This window comes from Schistocerca gregaria, chromosome 10 (assembly GCF_023897955.1).
Source record: "Schistocerca gregaria isolate iqSchGreg1 chromosome 10, iqSchGreg1.2, whole genome shotgun sequence".
In the NCBI taxonomy this organism is placed as follows: domain Eukaryota; kingdom Metazoa; phylum Arthropoda; class Insecta; order Orthoptera; family Acrididae; genus Schistocerca; species Schistocerca gregaria.
In genome coordinates this window covers 77,731,128-77,753,356 of record NC_064929.1, presented here as the reverse complement: position 1 = coordinate 77,753,356, position 22,229 = coordinate 77,731,128, and the positions used below count along the sequence as shown (strand labels likewise).

Below are 22,229 nucleotides of genomic sequence, written 5' to 3'. Positions count from 1 at the left end.
GGCGAGGACTAGACTCCTTTGAATAGTGGTGTTGGAGGAAACTTCTTAAAGCCCCATGGACTTCAAAGGGAATGAATAGGTTAATATTAGAGCAAATAAAACCAGAGCACTCCCAGGAGGGTCTGATGCTACAAAAGCTGACCTACTTAGGAGGCATGATGAGAAGATATATTTCACTGGAAAAAACTCTAATGCTGGGGAAGATCGAAGGCACTAGAAAAACGATGTCAGAGGATGAAATGAATCAATGGCATCACAGAAATAATGTGCTCCAACCTGGAAAGCCTACAGAAGTAAGTGCAGGACCAAAGAAATTGGCATGCTTTGGTTCATGGGATAACAGAGAGTTGGAACTGACTACACACACGTAACATATATAATAGATGGAAACATGCCACATGGGAAAAATATCTCTAAAAACAAAGATGATGTAACTTACCAAACGAAACAGTTGGTATGTTGATAGACACACAAACAAACACAAACACACACACAAAATTCAAGCTTTTGCAACCAACGGTTGCTTCATCAGCAAAGGGGGATAGGAGAGGGAAAGACGAAAGGATGTAACCTCTTGATTCATCCTTATGAAATTCCCAAACCACCTTCCCTACCCTCTGGCTCCTACCCTTGTAACCGCCCCCAATGTAAAACCTGTCCCACGCACCCTCCTACCACCACCTACTCCAGTCCTGTAACCCGTAAGGTTTACACGATCAGAGGCAGAGCCACGTGTGAAAGCACGCTTGTGATTTACCAACTGACCTGCCTACACTGTGAAGCTTTCTATGTGGGAATGATCAGCAACAAACTGTCCATTCGCATGAACGAACACAGGCAGACAGTGTTTGTTGGTAAGGAGGATCACCTTGTGGCTAAACATGCCTTGGTGCATGGCCAGAACATCTTGGCACAGTGTTACGCCGTCCGGGTTATCGGAATACTTCCCACCAACACCAACATATCAGAACTCTGGAAATTGTAACTTGCCCTTCAATACATCCTCTCTTCCCGTTACCCACCAGGCCTCAACCTCCGCTAATTTCAAGTTGCCGCCACTCATACCTCACCTGTCATTCAACAACATCTTTGCCTCTGTACTTCCGGCTCGACTGACACCTCTGCCCAAATTCTTTGCCATTACATATGTCTGCTTGTGTCTGTATATGTGCAGATGGATATGAGTGTGTGCACACGAGTGTATACCTGTCCCTTTTTCCCCCTAAGGTAAGTCTTTCCGCTCCTGGGAATGGAATGACTCCTTACCCTCTCCCTTAAAATCCACATCCTTTCATCTTTCCCTCTCCTTCCCTCTTTTCTGAAGAAGCAACCATGTGTTGCGAAAGCCTGAATTTTGTGTGTGTGTGTGTGTGTGTGTGTGTGTGTGTGTGTGTGTGTGTGTTTTAGTGTCTATGAACATACCAACTCTTTCGTTTGGTAAGATACATCATCTTTGTTTTTAAAAAAAAGTCTTGAGGAAAGTGAAAAAAGAGGTGTGGCACAGAGAGAGGGAAAAGGGGGGGGGGGGGGTTGCCAGCATGGCGGCGTGATTTGCAAAGATATAAGTTGTTCTTAATTTCAATCCTTGGATTGTATAAATAACATAGAGGAAGTACTTAATTCTAAGAATTTTGGAGAATGTTATCAAAATCAGACAAATAAAGAAAGTGAGTATGTATTTCACCTGAGAGTGTTCTCAGTTGAGTAAACAGGTGGGGAACCTTGCTCATCGTGAAGAACATTCTCCAATTTCATATGAATAAACACAGCAAAGTTTCTCATGAGCAGAGAAAATTATCCCCTTTTTGACATGAGCTCGGTAGCATACTTAAAGCTCAGTAAATTCTGTAGACGTTAAGTCTTACCACTTCTTTTTAGTAATTTAATAAATTTATGTTTGTTAGAAGGAAAAAAAGGTATACGTAACCCAAAGAAATATTGAAGAGTGAAACTGTATGTTTATTATATGGGTTTAACAGTAAAAACATTATTAAGCTGGTGAACTTTCTTCCCAAAAATCATAAAGCAAAAATGAAAACATTTTGTGCTATTTACCAGACCCAAGTTTTCTGAATGGTGTGTAAGATGACTAGGTTCACACCAGAGAAAGGTGTCACTGACCTTTTCAGATGTTCATCATATTTTCACACAGAACAGACATTCCATTTTGCTATGCTAGAAATAAGTAGGCGACCCAGAAAAATTAACAACTGGTTTATTAGAAACCTAGTGAACTGTTTCTCATAACACAACCACAAGATGACCACTTAAGCACTTGACATGCCAACGGAATATTATGTGCCATTTAATCGGGGTTATCACGTGTTAGAAAACTCTCGAGTTACAGTCTAAAGAAGATGATAATGTGACGTATTCTTAAAATTTCATTTGCTTTGTGTGTTCACCTAACTTCAATAACAAAAAAAGTTCCCTGGATGTTGAAAATTTGTTAATATTGTCAGAAAATGTATTTTCATAAATTTTTGTCAGACAATATATTTTCATAATTTTTTTAATAATCTGTTGCTGCAAAAAAAAAGTGAAAACAAAATGTTATGCAACTCATCCCAAACTCAGTGAGGCTACAATAGTTCCATATTTGCACATTGAATAGTTTGCATATTTGAGCAAGCTGAATGAAATGCAAGATAAAGAGTATGTTCTGTGCACGGTGTGGCACTGAGAACAGTCTCGATCAGGATGTCAGATAGTGAGAATGAACTCCAGAAAATATGCTCTGAACTTTTTGTTCACACAATATAAAGTACTTCCTCAGAGCACATTCTTACACTCCACGAATCTTCTCCAAAGAATGTTCTCTCTTTTATTCGTACGACCTCTTTTGTGTGCAGCCTTATTCACTTCCTACAAAGCCAACAACTTCTTCTCTCCACTCCAGAATCATGTGGGCTAAGCATCCTTGAGACTTTCTTCCTTTCACTCCATTAAAGGTAACTCGGTAGGCTTCAGTCCACGCTGTCATCGACAGCCCGATTGCACCACACAGGCCGAAAGACTATCCTTCACACCGTGTACGGTGTAGTAACCCTTTTTCTATCCCAACTTCTGTATCTTGCATGAAAGTAGGAATGTTAATTTATCTATACATTGACTGGTATTGAGGGGTTTTGTTTTAAATTAACCCCAGTGAGTCACTACACGTATTGTCTTCCCAGTTTTTAAGGAAAAAACCGTAAGTAAATTAATACTAGTGTTTCCAGTAGATTCTCGTTCACTTGTTTCAGTTACTAGTCTGCAGTTTATTCTTGGTGAAAATCATGTAACCTAATTATTGATGAACCTAAATCAAAGTAAAGTTCAAGACGAATAGTCAGTTTCAAATTAACACGTTATTTTATTTAAGAATAATTATTAGTAAATCAGTTCATTCACACGATTGCATCCAAAGGGGTTCTTTGAATAAGTATCTAATCTGGAATCCCGTCAACATCAGAGATACTAAACAATGTTCCGTCACTTTTGATAAAAAGATTGATCCTGTTTAATATCCATAAACTGTCACCAACTATGATTACCAGTCACGTGAAGTAAAGCTTTTCCACTGTCACAACACAAAGTCTGAATCTGTCCAAAAGTCGTTAATTCTGTAAAATATTTAAATCTTCACGTGAAGTGACGTTAAAGTCAGAGAGATTATTGATTACCTCCCCGTTCCTCTAATATGACAAAAATTCTGATTCTGATCTGAAATTAATGCTTCCCAAAAAACAATCTCGTCACAATTTATTCTTGTGCCCTGGTTTAATAGAGCTCTTATTGTTGCTTCCTAAAGCTGTATGTCCTAATTGACTTCGAACAGACTAGAGGATAGAGAATGGAGTATCATAATTGCATTGTGTGTCTATTTATACTTTAGTAAATATTGATTTTCTCATATATAATAACTAATAATTTAACAATTTCTATCGTTCTCTCTCCCCCCCCCCCCCCCTTCCCATGCTTCCAAAATTTATGATTAAAATTCTTTTCTTCTCCTATTATTTTTTCTGCTATAGATTTCCCTCAATTTGTCTCTTATTTCTATTTCGTAAATTACTACTTGTGGAGAGGTTTGGGACATTTTCTGAATTTATATTTCGAGGGCACGGGAGCTAATTTGGGAGCTATTTTGGTTTATTAACACCGAGAGGCATTGCAACGGCAAGATGATTGGTGATGGGGAATGTGGAACAGGTAAAAAAGAAGCAGAAGCCATCCCGAGAGCCCAACGCTAACTTGGTGGTCTTGTCCAGGCCAGACGAGTTGCAGGAGGGGCTGTGAGTGGAAGAAATACTTGAGGGACTGCAAAAGAACCCAGCAGAACTACAGCATCAGCACAGTTCAGGGGGCAATGACACGGGGGATAGCACAATTCCGAGGTGCATCAGAAGTGGTACGGATACTGGGACAGGATCGCACCGTGCGGGGCCTAGCAAGTGGTAGGATTCGGACAACTGTATAAAGCTAGGATGAATAAATTAGGATAGGTGCCACAGCAGAAGAGGCATTATGGGAGGAAAGTCCCCTACTCTCCATTTAAAATAAAAAGGATCTATTCCTGAGAGTGAAGGAAGTCTAAACTCTAAGTAACACAGAGGGAAGACGATGATATTGTCTGCAGATGGGTCACATGGCTAGAGACTGTTGAAAGCTAAAGAGAAACGTGAGGGTAGATGGGTAGTGACATGTGAAGGCAGAAGAAGCAAAAGGCTCTCAGACATTTTGCTACCACAATTCAATGAGAAATTAGGGGCTGTACCTGCAAGTAAAATGGAAAACTAAGAGTGTGCTACATGAAGAATACACATCTTACCGTGACAAAATGCCCAAATGTTAATTACTTAACTTTTGAAGGCCAGACCTATAAATAAATCAGAGGAATGGCCATGGGAACCAGAATGGCGCAGTCCTATGCCAACCTCTTCATGGGTCGCATGGAGGAGGCTTTCCTGAAGACCCAAAAGCTGATTCCCCTGGCCTAGAATAGGTTTATAGATGACATCTTTGTGGTCTGGACTCATGGTGAAGAAACACTCCTTAATTTCCTGCATAACCTTAACTCCTTTTCAAAACTGAATTTCACCTGGTCCTTCTCCAAAACCCAAGCCACCTTCCTGGATGTTGACCTTCAGAAACGCTTTTCTTGCCATTGCCAGTCTACATTTTATATCCTCTCTACTTCAACCATCATCAGTTATTTTGCTCCCCAAATAGCAAAATTCCTTTACTACTTTAGTGTCTCATTTCCTAATCTAATTCCCTCAGCATCACCCGACTTAAATCGACTACACTCCATTATCCTCGTTTTGCTTTTTTTGATGTTCATATTATACCCTCCTTTCAAGACACTGTCCATTACGTTCAGCTGCTCTTCCAAGTCCTTTGCTGTCTCTGATAGAATTACGATGTCATCGGTGAACCTCAACATTTTTATTTCTTCTCCATGGATTTTAATACCTACTCCGAATTTTTCTTTTTTTTTCTTCACTGCTTACTCAATATACAGAATGAATAACATCGGGGAGAGACTACAACCCTATCTCACTCTCTTCCCAACCACTGCTTACTTTTCATGTCCCTCGACTCTTATGACTGCCATCTGGTTTCTGTACAAATTGTGAATAGCCTTTCGCTCCCTGTATTTTACTCCTGCTACCTTCAGAATCCCCCCCCCCATGAACCATGGACCTTGCTGTTGGTGGGGAGGCTTGCGTGCCTCAGCGATACAGATGGCCGTACCGTAGGTGCAACCACAACGGAGGGGTATCTGTTGAGAGACCAGACAAACGTGTGGTTCCTGAAGAGGGGCAGCAGCCTTTTCAGTAGTTGCAGGGGCAACAGTTTGGATGATTGACTGATCTGGCCTTGCAACATTAACCAAAACGGCGTTGCTGTGCTGGTACTGCGAACGGCTGAAAGCAAGGGGAAACTACAGCCGTAATTTTTCCCGAGGACATGCAGCTTTACTGTATGATTAAATGATGATGGCATCCTCTTGGGTAAAATATTCCGGAGGTAAAATAGTCCCCCATTCAGATCTCCGGGCGGGGACTACTCAGGAGGATGTCGTTACCAGGAGAAAGAAAACTGGCGTTCTACGGATCGGAGCGTGGAATGTCAGATCCCTTAATCGGGCAGGTAGGTTAGAAAATTTAAAAAGGGAAATGGATAGGTTAAAGTTAGATATAGTGGGAATTAGTGAAGTTCGGTGGCAGGAGGAACAAGACTTCTGGTCAGGTGATTACAGGGTTATAAACACAAAATCAAATAGGGGTAATGCAGGAGTAGGTTTAATAATGAATAGGAAAATAGGAATGCGGGTAAGCTACTACAAACAGCATAGTGAACGCATTATTGTGGCCAAGATAGATACGAAGCCCACACCTACTACAGTAGTACAAGTTTATATGCCAACTAGCTCTGCAGATGACGAAGAAATTGAAGAAATGTACGATGAAATAAAAGAAATTACTCAGATAGTGAAGGGAGACGAAAATTTAATAGTAATGGGTGACTGGAATTCGAGTGTAGGAAAAGGGAGAGAAGGAAACATAGTAGGTGAATATGGATTGGGGCTAAGAAATGAAAGAGGAAGCCGCCTAGTAGAATTTTGTACAGAGCACAACTTAGTCATAGGTAACACTTGGTTTAAGAATCATGAAAGAAGGTTGTATACGTGGAAGAACCCTGGAGATAGGTTTCAGATAGATTATACAATGGTAAGACAGAGATTTAGGAACCAGGTTTTAAGTTGTAAGACATTTCCAGGGGCAGATGTGGACTCTGACCACAATCTATTGGTTATGACCTGTAGATTAAAACTGAAGAAACTGCAAAAATGTGGGAAATTAAGGAGATGGGACCTGGATAAACTGAAAGAACCAGAGATTGTACAGAGTTTCAGGGAGAGCATAAGGGAACAATTGACAGGAATAGGGGAAAGAAATACAGTAGAAGAAGAATGGGTAGCTCTGAGGGATGAAGTAGTGAAGGCAGCAGAGGATAAAGTAGGTAAAAAGACGAGGGCTGCTAGAAATCCTTGGGTAACAGAAGAAATATTGAATTTAATTGATGAAAGGAGAAAATATAAAAATGCAGTAAATGAAGCAGGCAAAAAGGAATATAAACGTCTCAAAAATGAGATCGACAGGAAGTGCAAAATGGCTAAACAGGGATGGCTAGAGGACAAATGTAAGGATGTAGAAGCTTATCTCACTAGGGGTAAGATAGATACTGCCTACAGGAAAATTAAAGAGACCTTTGGAGAGAAGAGAACCACGTGTATGAATATCAAGAGCTCAGATGGCAACCCAGTTCTAAGCAAAGAAGGGAAGGCAGAAAGGTGGAAGGAGTATATAGAAGGTTTATACAAGGGTGATGTACTTGAGGACAATATTATGGAAATGGAAGAGGATGTAGATGAAGACGAAATGGGTGATACGATACTGCGTGAAGAGTATGACAGAGCACTGAAAGACCTGAGTCGAAACAAGGCCCCCGGAGTAGACAACATTCCATTAGAACTACTGACGGCCTTGGGAGAGCCAGTCATGACAAAACTCTACCAGCTGGTGAGCAAGATGTATGAGACAGGCGAAATACCCTCAGACTTCAAGAAGAATGTAATAATTCCAATCCCAAAGAAAGCAGGTGCTGACAGATGTGAAAACTACCGAACTATCAGTTTAATAAGTCACAGCTGCAAAATACTAACGCGAATTCTTTACAGACGAATGGAAAAACTGGTAGATGCGGACCTCGGAGAGGATCAGTTTGGATTCCGTCGAAATGTTGGAACACGTGAGGCAATACTGACCTTACGACTTATCTTAGAAGAAAGATTAAGAAAAGGCAAACCTATGTTTCTAGCATTTGTAGACTTAGAGAAAGCTTTTGACAATGTTGAATGGAATACTCTTTTTCAAATTCTAAAGGTGGCAGGGGTAAAATACAGGGAGCGAAAGGCTATTTACAATTTGTACAGAAACCAGATGGCAGTCATAAGAGTGGAGGGGCATGAAAGGGAAGCAGTGGTTGGGAAAGGAGTGAGACAGGGTTGTAGCCTCTCCCCGATGTTATTCAATCTGTATATTGAGCAAGCAGTAAAGGAAACAAAAGAAAAATTTGGAGTAGGTATTAAAATTCATGGAGATGAAGTAAAAACTTTGAGGTTCGCCGATGACATTGTAATTCTGTCAGAGACGGCAAAGGACTTGGAAGAGCAGTTGAACGGAATGGACAGTGTCTTGAAAGGAGGATATAAGATGAACATCAACAAAAGCAAAACGAGGATAATGTAATGTAATCCAATTAAATCGGGTGATGCTGAGGGAATTAGATTAGGAATTGAGACACTTAAAGTAGTAAAGGAGTTTTGCTATTTAGGAAGTAAAATAACTGATGATCGTCGAAGTAGAGAGGATATAAAATGTAGACTGGCAATGGCAAGGAAAGCGTTTCTGAAGAAGAGAAATTTGTTAACATCGAATATAGATTTAAGTGTCAGGAAGTCATTTCTGAAAATATTTGTTTGGAGTGTAGCCATGTATGGAAGTGAAACATGGACGATAACTAGTTTGGACAAGAAGAGAATAGAAGCTTTCGAAATGTGGTGCTACAGAAGAATACTGAAGATAAGGTGGATAGATCACGTAACTAATGAGGAGGTATTGAATAGGATTGGGGAGAAGAGAAGTTTGTGGCACAACTTGACTAGAAGAAGGGATCGGTTGGTAGGACATGTTTTGAGGCATCAAGGGATCACAAATTTAGCATTGGAGGGCAGTGTGGAGGGTAAAAATCGTAGAGGGAGACCAAGAGATGAATACACTAAGCAGATTCAGAAGGATGTAGGTTGCAGTAGGTACTGTGAGATGAAGAAGCTGGCACAGGATAGAGTAGCATGGAGAGCTGCATCAAACCAGTCTCAGGACTGAAGACAACAACAACAACAACAACCTTCAGAATTTGAAAGAGAGTATTCCAATCACCATTGTCAAAAGCTTTCTCTATGTCTACAATTGCTAGAAATGTAGGTTTGCCCTTCCTTAATCTAGCTTCTAAGATAAGTCATAGGGACAGTATTGCCTCACATGTTCTGACATTTCTATGGAATCCAAACTGATCCTCCCCGAGGTCGGCTTCTACTAGTTTTTCCATTCATCTGTATACAATTCGCGTTAGTATTTTGCAGGTGTGACTTATTAAACTGATAGTTTGGTAATTTTCGCATCTGTCAGCACCTGCTTTCATTGGGATTGGAATTGTTATATTCTTCTTCAAGTCTGAGGGTATTTCGCCTGTTTCATACATCTTGCACACCAGATAGAGTTTTGTCAGGACTGGCTCTCCCAAGGCCGTCAGTTGTTCCAATCGAATGTTGTCTACTCCGGGGGCCTTGTTTCGATCCAGGTCTTTCAGTGCTCTGTCAAACTCTTCATGTAGTATCGTATCTCCCATTTCATCTTCATCTACATCCTCTTCCATTTCCATAATATTGTCCTCAAGTACATCGCCCTTGTATAGACCCTCTATAAACTCCTGCCACGTTTCTGCTTTCCCTTCTTTGCTTAGAACTGGGTTTCCATCTGAGCTCTTGATGTTCACACGAGTGATTCTGTTATCTCCAAAGGTCTCTAATTTTCCTGTAGACAGTATCTACCTTACCCCTAGTGAGATAAGCCTCTACATCCTTACATTTGCCCTCTGCCAATCCTCCTTAGCCGTTTTGCACTTCCTGTTGATCTCATTTTTTAGATGTCTGTATTCCTTTTTGCCTGCTTCATTTACTGTACTTTTATATTTTCGCATTTCATCAATTAAATTCAATTTTTCTTCTGTTACCCAAGGATTTCTACTTGCCGTCATCTTTTTATTTACTTGATCCTCTGCTGCCTTCACTACTTCATCCCTCAAAGCTATCCATTCTTCTTTGACTGTATGTCTATCCCCCATTCCTGTCTGTTGCTCCCTTATGTTCTCCCTGAAACTCTGTACATCCTCTGGTTCTTTCAGGTTATCCAGGTCTCGTCTCCTTAATTTCCCACCTTTTACAGTTTCTTTAGTTTTAATCTACAGGTCATAACCAATAGATTGTGGTCAGAGTCCACATCTGCCACTGGAAATGTCTTACAATTTAAAACCTGGTTCCTAAATCTCTGTTTTACCATTATATAATCTATCTGAAACCTGTCAGTATCTCCATGCTTCTTCCATGTATACAGCCTTCTTTTACGATTCTTGAACCAAGTGTTAGCTATGATTAAGTTGTGCTCTGTGCAAAATTCTACCAGGCGGCTTCCTCTTTCATTTCTTTGCCCCAGTCCATATTCACCTACTACATTTCCTTCTCTCCCTTTTCCTACTACCAAATTCCAGTCACCCATGACTATTAAATTTTCGTCACCCTTCACTATCTGAGTAATTTCTTTTATTTGATCATACATTACTTCAATTTCTTCATCTGCAGAGCTAGTTGGCATATAAACTTGTACTACTGTAGTAGGTGTGGGCTTCGTATCTATCTTGGCCACAATAATGCGTTCACTATGCTGTTTGTAGTAGCTTACCCGCATTCCTATTTTCCTATTCATTATTAAACCTACTCCTGCATTACCCCTATTTGATTTTGTGTTTATAACCCTGTAGTCACCTGACCAAAAGTCTTGTTCCTCCTGCCACCGAACTTCAATAATTCCCACTGTATCTAACTTTAACCTATCCATTTCCCTTTCTAAATTTTCTAACCTACCTGCCCAATTAAGGGGTCTGACATTCCGCGCTCCGATTCGTAGAACGCCAGTTTTCTTTCTTCTGATAACAACATCCTCTTGAGTAGTCCCCGCCCGGAGATCCGAATGGGGGACTATTTTACCTCCGGAATACTTAACCCAAGAGGACGCCATCATCATTTAATCATACAGTAAAGCTGCATGCCCTCTGGAAAAATTACGGCCATAGTTTCCCCTTGCTTTCAGCCATTCACACTACCAGCACAGCAAGGCCGTTTTGGTTATTGTTACAAGGCCACATCAGGCAATCATCCAGACTGTTGCCAGTGCAACTACTGAAAAGGCTACTGCCCCTCTTCAGGAACCACACGTTTGTCTTTCCTCTCAACAGATACCCCTCCGTTGTGGTTGCACCTACGGTATGGCTATCTGTATTGCTGAGGCACGCAACCCTCCACACCAATGGCAAGGTCCATGGTTCTTGGGGGGAGGGGAAATTTGTTAACATCGACTATAGGTTTAAGTGTCAGGAAGTCGTTTCTGAAAGTATTTGTATGGAGTGTAGCTATGTATGGAAGCGAAACATCGAAAATAAATAGTTTGGACAAAAAGAGAATCGAAGCTTTCAAAATGTGGTGCTACAGAAGAATGCTGAAGATGAGGTGGGTAGATCATGTAACTAATGAGGAGGTATTGAATAGAATTGGGGAGAAGAGGAGTTTGTGGCACAACTTGTCTAGAAGAAGGGATCGGTTGGTAAGACACGTTCTGAGGCATAAAGGGATCACCATTTTAGTATCAGAGGGCAGCGTGAAGAGTAAAAAATTGTAGAGGGAGACCAAGAGATGAATACGCTAAACAGATTCAGAAAGATCTAGGCTGCAGTAGGTACTGGGAGATGAAGAAGCTTGCACAGGATAGAGTAGCATGGAGAGCTGCATCAAACCTGTCTCAGGACTGAAGACCGCAACAACAACAATGTAGATCATCCATCTAGAATTCAAGTAGCACACCCAGTAGCATGAAAAGGGTAAAAGAAATTGAGGAAACTGGTAAGGCTCACATGACGAGTTGGTTAGTCAAAGACTATTTAGGATGCTTCTTTTGTTTGCCGAAACCGTAAGCAGGCATCATTCTAAGAAGCTAGCTACACAATTCCATGTACCATACAAAGTGATTGCAGTAGACCTATCCAATGTGACAATTAAGATGCACAGGACTAAGCAGAAGAATGTATATGCAAAATCCCAAAATAAAACTATTTCTGTGCTGTGTCCCAATGTCAGGTATACACACTAAATTTTTTTTCTTTATTTTTCCATCAGTTAAAAGGTGACACTGAAGACCTTATTTGGCAACAACATTGGGTCCCTATACAATGGGATGTTTTTGTACAAGCACAGTCGAACACTGAGGTCTTCAACTGTTGGACTGTTGCTAATGACCAATATGACAAGGACACTCTTCCACTAACCTCAATCTATCATATTTACTCGAATCTAAACCACACCTGAAAAATGAGACTCAAAATCAAGGAAAAAAAAAAACTTTCCAAAATCTAAGCCACACCTGAAATTTGAGACTCGAAATTCAAGGAGAGAGAAAAGGTTTAGGTCGCACCTCCAAGTAGAAAAAAAGTTGGTCCACTGTAATACGAGACACAATTTAGGTCGACTGAATGATGATACAGCTACCGTTTGGTTCGGGTCGTAAACTTAGCAGTTAAGCAATTGCTATGCGTCATGCACTCCGTCCCTATTTGTACGGGTACCCTTCCTTTTTCATGTGCTTTGGCTGGTTTGACTTGATTGCTTATTTTTCTTTGATTTGATGTACCATTCTCTTTGTTACAGGTGTTTACGTCACTCTAAGCTAAAAATGCATTACTGTACTGTGTCATGCATTGTTTGTTGCATTCTGATAATGAGTGTTTACGACCTGTCGTCGCTTGCGGCATGGCTTTCTTCTGTGCACGCTACTGCCCTTATAATACATAAATTAAATAAAAATGAGAGGAATTGTCTCATTAGCAAAACCATGGCAAGAGACTGCTAATTGTTGTTACTTACAATGCTGCTTTCTTTGATAATGATCAATAAGAACCAAATAATAGAATGCGTATGATAGAAGATGTTCTGAACGAGAGTTTAGCAAAACTTTTTCTCCATTTGAAAATCTTTGCACATGCCTCTTTAGTACATTACATTCTGCACAGAAAATAGAGTCATCTTAGATTTAAAAATTTAGTCAATTGCCTTGCTTCATTTCTGACTGAATCACTATTAGGCACATGAATAATATAAATATAAACCTGACATGATATGTATATTCTTCCGCATTTGCTGTTGTCTCACTCTAGTTTCGTAGGTTATTAGACAGACAGGATTTAAATGAGATAGCAGCAAACATGAAAGAATACATGGTAAAATGTTTATATTCTTATGGTGAAGAGAATACTGCATGTGATTCACAATTCATAAAAGTTCCTATTAGCAGCCATCTCTTCTCACAGGTAGGAAAAAATTCAGAACGTAGAGATTGCCATATTGACAAACATCCCAAACAGCCTTGCCAGTCAGATTTTCGTAGCATATTGAAATGCTGCTACATTCGAAGATGAACAATACGGAATTTGTATTTACTTTGTTGGATGTATGAAAATGCAGTGGTCGAAACTCGGGGTGGAGAAAAAAAGCCTGGCTTCCACTTTTTTTAAAATTTATTTGCTAACGCAGAGATTTGGCACCAGTATTTCTCTTTGTGGCTGTAAAGCATGCCTGTGTAGTGCTACATATATTCGACGGCAGAAGTTAGTTGTGGAGGCACCTACCAACATTTTTCAGAACTTCTACTTACTTTGCACTCGATTCTAAGCTGCAGGCGGGTTTTTGGGTTACAAAAAACTGGAAAAAAATGTGGCTTAGATTCGAGTAAATACGGTATGTGATGTTTTTTCCTTTGGGGGTTTTGTATTAATGACACAAAGCATTATGGAGATGCACCAGGGCCACTATTTTAATGAGCTGCTGCATTTAAATACATTTGACAACAGAGTGTACAAGCAGACAGTTTAGAAAAAAAAAAAAGAAAAATATGGATTTTTCCCCATTAAAAATACACTTTTCTGGGTAAAAATGTACTATACCATGAAGGAAAGTACGTTTTTCCTTGTTAAGTGACATTATAGTTTCCTTCGGAGCTCTAAGACTTTTCAATTCTTTGAATGGTAAAGGTTTTATCCACCATCACAGAACTTCCGGCACTTTAGGAAACAAAATCCACCAAGAAAACAATATGTCTGGAAAGCTCTTTGATACAGGGCAACATGTATAAATACAAATTCCAGAAAATACAGCACAGTAGCTTCTGAAGCAATGAAATTTAGACTGTACTGCAAAATGCACTTTTGGTAGCCAATCATAGCTTGTGTCACATATCTCAACAGCTGACGACAGCAGGTATTCAGAGCACGGTACGAAGAAGATGAGGCAATTCACTGGTAAAATGAGCAGAAAAGAAGCAAACAGGTATTGTTACAATTGCGGCATGTGCCAGAAAACTTTGACCTTTTCATTAGAAAGCCAATTATGTGTGAAATTGCTGAACTCATCTTTCACTTTTTTTGTTTTCTAAGGGTAATTATACTTTTGTCATTGTTTTTGCATAATCTGTGATCTGTAAAAGAACTGTAATAAGTATGAAAAACTAACCTTGAACCTTGGTCTTTTTTTAGCATGTGTTTAAAACAACTGCACATTTAAAATTTTAAATAATGTCACAAATGGCTGGCCTTCTGGACCCCAATTTTTTTTTAAAGTGGCTGGCCCTCAAAATGTTTAAGTTTCGAACAATAATGAAACACTCCACGATTTAAGAAATTCATCGCATATTCTCACACATGACATAATACATCTTGTGTAAAAGGAAATTCACTTTGAAAGCAATGCTTCTCAAATCACCATTTGCAGTATTTTCCCACAGCTTGTTAGAAATGTAAACACCTGTGATGTCACTCTTATCGAAAGCAGTTTGTTCTTACAAAGTTTTCACAGTCTTCGTCCTCAAGCCTATGACACATTTTGCTGTCAGCAGATGTTTGTGAGTGCATTGCATTTTGTTGTAAATTGTGCATTTTATTTGCAGCTTAAGTTTTGTTTTGGTATTATTCTCTGGTTTATGTTTTATTGCTGCATTATTATTCTGCAGGAATGGGCTAAAGTAAAATTATTCATTAGAGTTTCAGTTCTTATCAGTCAAAACTACAAAAATTGACCTGTAAATTAAAACACTGAAAAATTCCCACAGTTCTAAAAAATTGCTGGACTTTTCCCAGATGAAAAAGTTCCACCAGTTTTTCTAGATTTTTTGGTCATCCTGAGACTCATACACCAAGTACAAGAGGAATGAGCACATAACTCCACAGAATACAGACTGCCACAGAACTGTGACACCCCTTGGGGATACCAACTAAGAGAACAGCAGCAGGTGCAATTCAGAGAAGTAGCAGTAATTCTGACTGACATTACATCGAATGGTTCTCTGAGTGCAGGAACCAGAGACGTACGTCATCAACACTTGCGACACTTTGGGACGGTACCGTATCTATGAACATCTACAGCAACATAAAAGGTTGCACTAGTGCATCATGTGCAATTTCCTATGCAGACATAAATCACTTTCCCAGCACCCTTTCAACAAATCTAAGCCTTCTGTGCACCTTTCCTAATAATGTTTTTGCCTGATCACCATATTCCATATCACTTCTTACTACTGTATTTACTCAAATCCAAGCCACACTTTTTTCTGGTTTTGTAATCCAAAAAATCGGCTGCGGCTTAGAATCGAGTGCAAAGCAGAAGTTCTGAAAAATGTCAGCAAGTGCTGCAACAACTAACTTCTCATTGTCGAATATATGTAGTGCTTCGCAGGCAAAAAGATAAATAAATACTGGCACCAAAACCTTTGTGTCAGTAAATAAATTAGAAAAAAAGGTGGAAGACGAGCTGTTTTCTCCACCCTGAGTTTCGACCACTGCATTTTCATACATTATCCAATGCGGTAAACACGAATTCTGTATTGTTCATCTTCGAATGTAGCAGCATTTCAATATACTATGAAAATCTGACTGGCAAGACTGTTTGGGATGTTTGTCAATATGGCAATCTCTACGTTCTGAATTTTTTCCTACCTGTGAGAAGAGATGGTTGCTAATAGGAACTTTTATTAATTGTGAATCCCATGCAGTATTCTCTTCACCATAAGAATATAAACATTTTGCCATGTATTCTTTCGTGTTTGCTGCTATCTCATTTAAATCCGGTCTGTCTGATAAACTACGAAACTAGAGTGAGACAACAGCAAATGCGGAAAAATACACATATCATGTCATGTTTATATTTGTATTATTCATGTGCCTAATAGTGATTCAGTCAGAAATGAAGCAAGGCAATTGACTAGATTTTTAAATCTAAGATGACTAATTTCTGTGCAGAATGTAATGTACTAAAGAGGTGTGTGCAAAAATTTTCAAATGGAGAAAAATTTTTGCTAAACTCTCGTTCAGAACATCTTCTATCATACGCATTCTATTATTTGGTTCTTATTGATCATTATCAAAGAAAGCAGCATTGTAAGTAACAACAAATAGCAGTCTCTTGCCATTGTTTTGCTAATGAGACAATTCCTCTCTTTTTTATTTAATTTATGTATTATAAGCAGCAGTAGCGTGCACAGAAGAAAGCCATGCCGCAAGCGACGACAGGTCGTAAACACTCATTATCAGAATGCAACAAACAATGCATGACACAGTACAGTAATGCATTTTTAGCTTAGAGTGGCGTAAACACCTGTAACAAAGAGAATGGTACATCAAATCAAAGAAAAATAAGCAATCAAGTCAAACCAGTCAAAGCACATGAAAAAGAAAGGGTACCCGTACAAATAGGGATGCAGCACTTGACACATAGCAATGGCTACCTGGTAAAGCTTAACTGCTAAGCTTATGACTCAAACCAAACTACTATAGCTGTATCGTCATTCATTCGACCTAAATTGTGTCTCATATTACAATGTACCAACTTTATTTCGATTCGGAGGAGCGGTCTAAAACTTTTCTCTCTCCTTGAATTTCGAGTCTCATTTTTCAGGTGCGGCTTAAGTTAGAGTAAATATGGTATTACCCATTAATGCATACATAATGTGATACACTAAAGACGTTTGCTGCTAATCTTGTAAGCAGATACTACACAGTCCTCTCTCTGTCTCTCTCTCTCTCTCTCTCTCTCTCTCTCTCTCTCTCTCTCTCTCTCTCACACACACACACACACACACACACACACACACACACACACAGTCATTATCTTAAATTTATCCATATTTAACATGGGTACAGAACTGCAAGAGAAGTAATTCATTTTCCCCACATGCTATCTGAGAATGGAACATAGAGAAAGCCTGAGTGCTTCTATATTTCTGAACCTTTCGCCAAACAAACGTGAACTGCAGGGAAAGAATAGATTACTATTCACCATAAATATGATGTGTTGAGTTGCAGACAGGCACAACTAGAAGACTGCTACATGTTAAAGCTTTCGGCCAAAGCCTTCTTTGGCAAAGTACAGACAGACACACACGCGCGCACGCACGCGCGCGCCACACACACACACACACACACACACACACACACACACACACACACACACACACTAGCACACTAGCACACCTCATGCACACATGACTTATCACCAGGAGCTCACACCTTGAAATGTGGGACATCCTACCCGAGATCCTTATCCTACCCGAGATCCTTCACACTCCTCTTAAAGTGGTGTTTCGTCACCCACCCAACCTCCACAACATCTTAGTCCGTCCTTATGCCACTCCCAACCCAGGCCCTAGCTACTGGGATCGCATCACTGTAGAGGACCCTGGGGCAAGATCAGCCAAGCCACAACCCAGCACTTCCAATTCCAGTTCTGTCACAGCCTAGTCCTAGCCCATCAGGGGCCAGGCAATCTGAGAGAGAATCCACGTCATCTACCAGTTCTGTTTCAATCACTGCACAGCTTTCTATACTGGTACGAGTACAAACCAGCTATTCACCAGGATGAACAGGCACCAACAAACTGGAGCCGAGAGGGAAGTAGAACACCACGTGGTACAACGTGCAGCTGAAGGTAACGTGCTGGGTTTCGACGGGCGCTTCACTACTCGAGCCATCTGGATCCTGCCCTCCACAACCAGCTTTTCTGAACTGCAAAAATGAGAAATATCCTTACTAGACATTCTCCACTCCCGAAATTAACACGGCCTGAACATACAGTAACCAATTGTCTGTACACCCTCCACCTTGCAGTTTCCATCAACTCTGTCCACACCATCCCCTCCCTTTTCATGTCCTCTCGCCCTCGTGTGCTCCCCTCTGCCAGAGCACCTTACCATCCTTTCCCCTTGCCTTCTCCTCTTTTTCACTACAAGTGAAGAAAATAATAATTCAAATTCCAAAGAAAGCAGGTGTTGGCAGATGTGAAAATTAGTTTAATAAGTCACAGCTGCAAAATACTAACACGAATTCTTTACAGATGAATGGAAAAACTGGTAGAAGGCCACCTCAGGGGAGATCAGTTTGGATTCCATAGAAATGTTGGAACACGTGAGGCAGTACTGACCCTATGACTTACATTAGAAGACAGATAAAGGAAAGACAAAACCTACGTTTCTAGCATTTGTAGACTTAGAGAAAGCTTTTGACAATGTTGACTGGAATACTCTCTTTCAAATTCTAAAGGTAGCAGGGGTAAAGTACAGGGAGCGAAAGGCTATTTACAATTTGTACAGAAACCAGATGGCAGTTATACGAGTAGAGGGACATGAAAGGGAAGCAGTGGTTGGGAAGGGAGTGAGACATGGCTGTAGCCTCTACCCGCTGTTGTTCAATCTGTATATTGAGCAAGCAGTAAAGGAAAAAAAAGAAAAGTTCGGAGTAGGTATTAAAAACCATGGGAAAGAAATAAAAACTTTAAGGTTTGACAATGACATCGTAATTCTGTCAGAGAAAGCAAAGGGCTTGGAAGACCAGTTGAACGGAATGGACAGTGTCTTGAAAGAAGGGTATAACATGAACATCAACAAAAGGAAAACAAGGGTAATGGAATGTAGTCGAATTCAGTCGGGTGATTCTGAGGGAATTAGATTAGGAAATGAGACACTTAAAGTAGTCAAGAAGTTTTGCAATTTGGGGAGCAAAATAACATGATGGTTGAAGTAGAGTGTATATCAAATGTAGACTGGCAATGGCAAGGAAAGCGTTTCTGAAGAAGAGAAATTTGATAACATCGAGTCTAGATTTAAAAGTCAGGAACTCATTTCTGAAAGTATTTGTATGGAGTATAGCCATGTGTGGAAGTGAAACATGGACGATAAATAGTTTAGACAAGAAGAGAATAGAAGATTTCGAAATGTGGTGCTACAGAAGAATGCTGAAGATTAGATGGGTAGATCACATAACTAATGAGGAAGTATTGAATAGGATTGGGGAGAAGAGAAGTTTGTGGCACAACTTGACCAGAAGAAGGGGTCGGTTGGTAGGACATGTTCTGAGGCATCAAGGGATCACCAATTTAGTACTGGAGGGCAGTGCGGAGGGTAAAATTCGTAGAGGGAGACCATGAGATGAATACACTAAGCAGATTCAGAAGAATGTAGGCTGCAGTAGGTACTGGGAAATGAAGAAGCTTGCACAGGATAGACTAGCATGGAGAGCTGCATCAAACCAGTCTCTGTACTGAAGACCCCAACAACAACTCCTCCCCTCCAACTCCTGACACTGCATCTGGCAGTATTGTTGTACCTCCATCTAGTCTTCTTCTCTCCTCCCACCTGTATCAGATTGCTATTAATGTGGCATTTGCATTCCAGTCAGACCTGCTGGTGGCAGCAGGCATGTGTGTTATGAGGTGTGCTGGCTGGTCCCAATGTGTTTGTGTGTGTGTGTGTGTGTGTGTGTGTGTGTGTGTGTGTGTGTGTGTGTGTGTTTTTGTATTTGCTGAAGAAGGCTTTGGTCCAAAGCTATAGTTTTTCTGTCATGCCCGTCTGCAACTCGACAAAAATGGTTCAAATGTCTCTGAGCACTATGGGACTTAACATCTATGGTCATCAGTCCCCTAGAACTTAGAACCACTTAAACCTAACTAACCTAAGGACATCACACAACATCCAGTCATCACAGCAACTCGACAGGTCATCTTTGTTGTGAGTAAGAATCTATCCTTTTCCTCATATTATTCATATTCCAATCTGCAGTTTCCCATGCTTGATTTTGCAAAGTAATCATGTAGAGAGAGATCTTTCCTTACCTAAGTCTGACGAGATTCTCTGGAAACTTATCAAAAGGCATTCCAGTAACATTCGAATAATCGAATGTCAGACAGCGCAAACCTGACAATTTGAGGATGCTGGTCACACCTGGTTGCAACCCTGTAACATACTTGGTACCAAAAAACGTGGTACCAAAAGACATGGCACCCACTCGCAATGTGTGAAGTCGTGGTAGCGTGACGAGGCGAGGGAATAGGGCTCCGCCGAGTCTTTTGCAACCTGTCACATCTAGTCTGGAACAAAATGTGAGAATGCTACCGTTTACTTGAGAACAAGTTGGCAGAAATAAATGTGATGAATTTTACTCCTAGCTGTCACCTTTGAGACAGAGCATTTTTCATGTAAATCAAATGTTACAAGATAAAAATGAAGCACAGAATATATAAAACTAGCACTGATGAAAACTTTAAAGAGTACTACAGAAAATATAAGAGTTTGTGCTAAAGTACTGCAAGCAGCCAGGCAACTAGAAACAAAAAAGTACATAAATAGTGCTGCTAATAAAAGCAAGGCTTCTTATAAACACAAATCACAAACCCAACCAACTCACAGGAACGCAGCAAACTACAGTTCATGATCAGCAAAAAAACGATAACTGAACAGAATAAAATTGTAATTCTCTTCAAAGACTATTTTGCCACAGTAGGCCAAAAACTAAAAGGAAAAAAAAACAAATAATAAATAAACACAATAACACCTGGAAAACATTTATTAATCCCCAGGGAAAAACAATGGCACTTTTCCCAGTGACAGAAGAAAAAACACTTAACATAATAAAAAACCTAAAACAAACAAATCATGTAGAATTGATGGAATATTAAGTAAAGAAATTGAATACTGTATGCAGGAACTCAAGAAACCACTTGCACAACTAATCAATTCATCATTCCTGGAAGGAACTTTTCCAAAACGCTTAAAGACAGCACTGATAAAACCAATACATAAAAAGGGGAATGAATACAATCCAAAAAATTATAGGCGTATAGCTCTTTTACCAGTCATATCAAAAATATCTGAACAAGCTTACGCACAGAGACTCGTTGCTTTTCTGATGAAATATGAAATAATCAACAAGAATCAGTTGGGCTTCCAGAAAGATAAATGTATCATTGATGCAGTAATTGATCTCATCAAACATGTCATAACAAACTTGGACTCTAAAAATAAATGTGTAGGTGTATTTATGGATCTAACAAAGACATTCGACTGTGCAGACCACAAAACTTTAGTAGAAATATTAGGAGTATATGGCACAAGAGGAAATGCAGGAGACTGGATTCTCTCATGCCTGACAAACAGGAGCCGATATACTGAACTTACAAAAACTATTGGTGAAAAAATAAAATCTAAAACAAGAATTTAACACTTCTCTGTGCCACTAGGCTCCATTCTTGGCCCAATACTCTTCATTCTATACACAAATCACATCCCGAATATGATTAGGTATAGTAGTATAGTTACCTATGCTGATGACAACTTTTGTGTTCATGGATAAAGACACAGAAAAGCTAGAAATAAAAGCCAACGTAGAAGTAAATAATGCCACCCAGAGATTTACTGAATTAAACCTGCACAACAATATTACTAAAACACTTTGTGTAAACTTTAGACTTCGAAACTTACACAGTGAAGATATCAATGTAGGCATAGATGAGTGCATAGCAGACAACACCAAATATACTAAATTTCTTGGGATAATTATTGATGAAAATGTAAACTGGGATAAGCATGTAGAATATATAGGGGGGAAACTCGGCGCAAACCTATATGTGCTGCACAAACTCAGCTACCTAAAAGATACAGGCATTATGAAAACAATATACTATGCATTAATTCATATGACATTAAGTTACAGCATAATTTTGTAGGGAGGTTCCTTGAAAACAAACATTAATAAAGTATTTAAATTACAAAAAAAAGGAGCCATAAGAATGATAGCCAACCTTAAATGGAAAGATTTATGTAAATCAGCATTTAAAGCTCTCAAAATACTAACATTAAATAAACAATCAAAATATTTTCATAAAATGTCTCAAAAATTTTCTAACAGAAAACTGTTAATACAGTTAACAGGGTTAATGAATTTATGTGCACTACAGTTCAAAACAATTGCAATAGCATTAT

General features: G+C 39.6%; 1 protein-coding gene across 4 annotated transcripts in view; it reads right to left on the bottom strand.

Moving 5' to 3' along the window:
• The window catches only part of LOC126293387 (F-box/LRR-repeat protein 7-like), a 162,913-nt gene that overhangs the window by 939 nt on the left and 139,745 nt on the right, over window positions 1-22,229 (bottom strand). For 3 of the 4 annotated variants that reach the window (XM_049986595.1, XM_049986596.1, XM_049986597.1), the window contains exon 7: window positions 20,084-20,338. The exons of the other annotated variant lie outside the window; for it this stretch is intronic. In XM_049986595.1, the coding sequence (XP_049842552.1) occupies window positions 20,084-20,338 (255 nt within the window). The remainder of the gene's footprint in view (window positions 1-20,083; window positions 20,339-22,229) is intronic. 4 annotated transcript variants of the gene reach the window in all.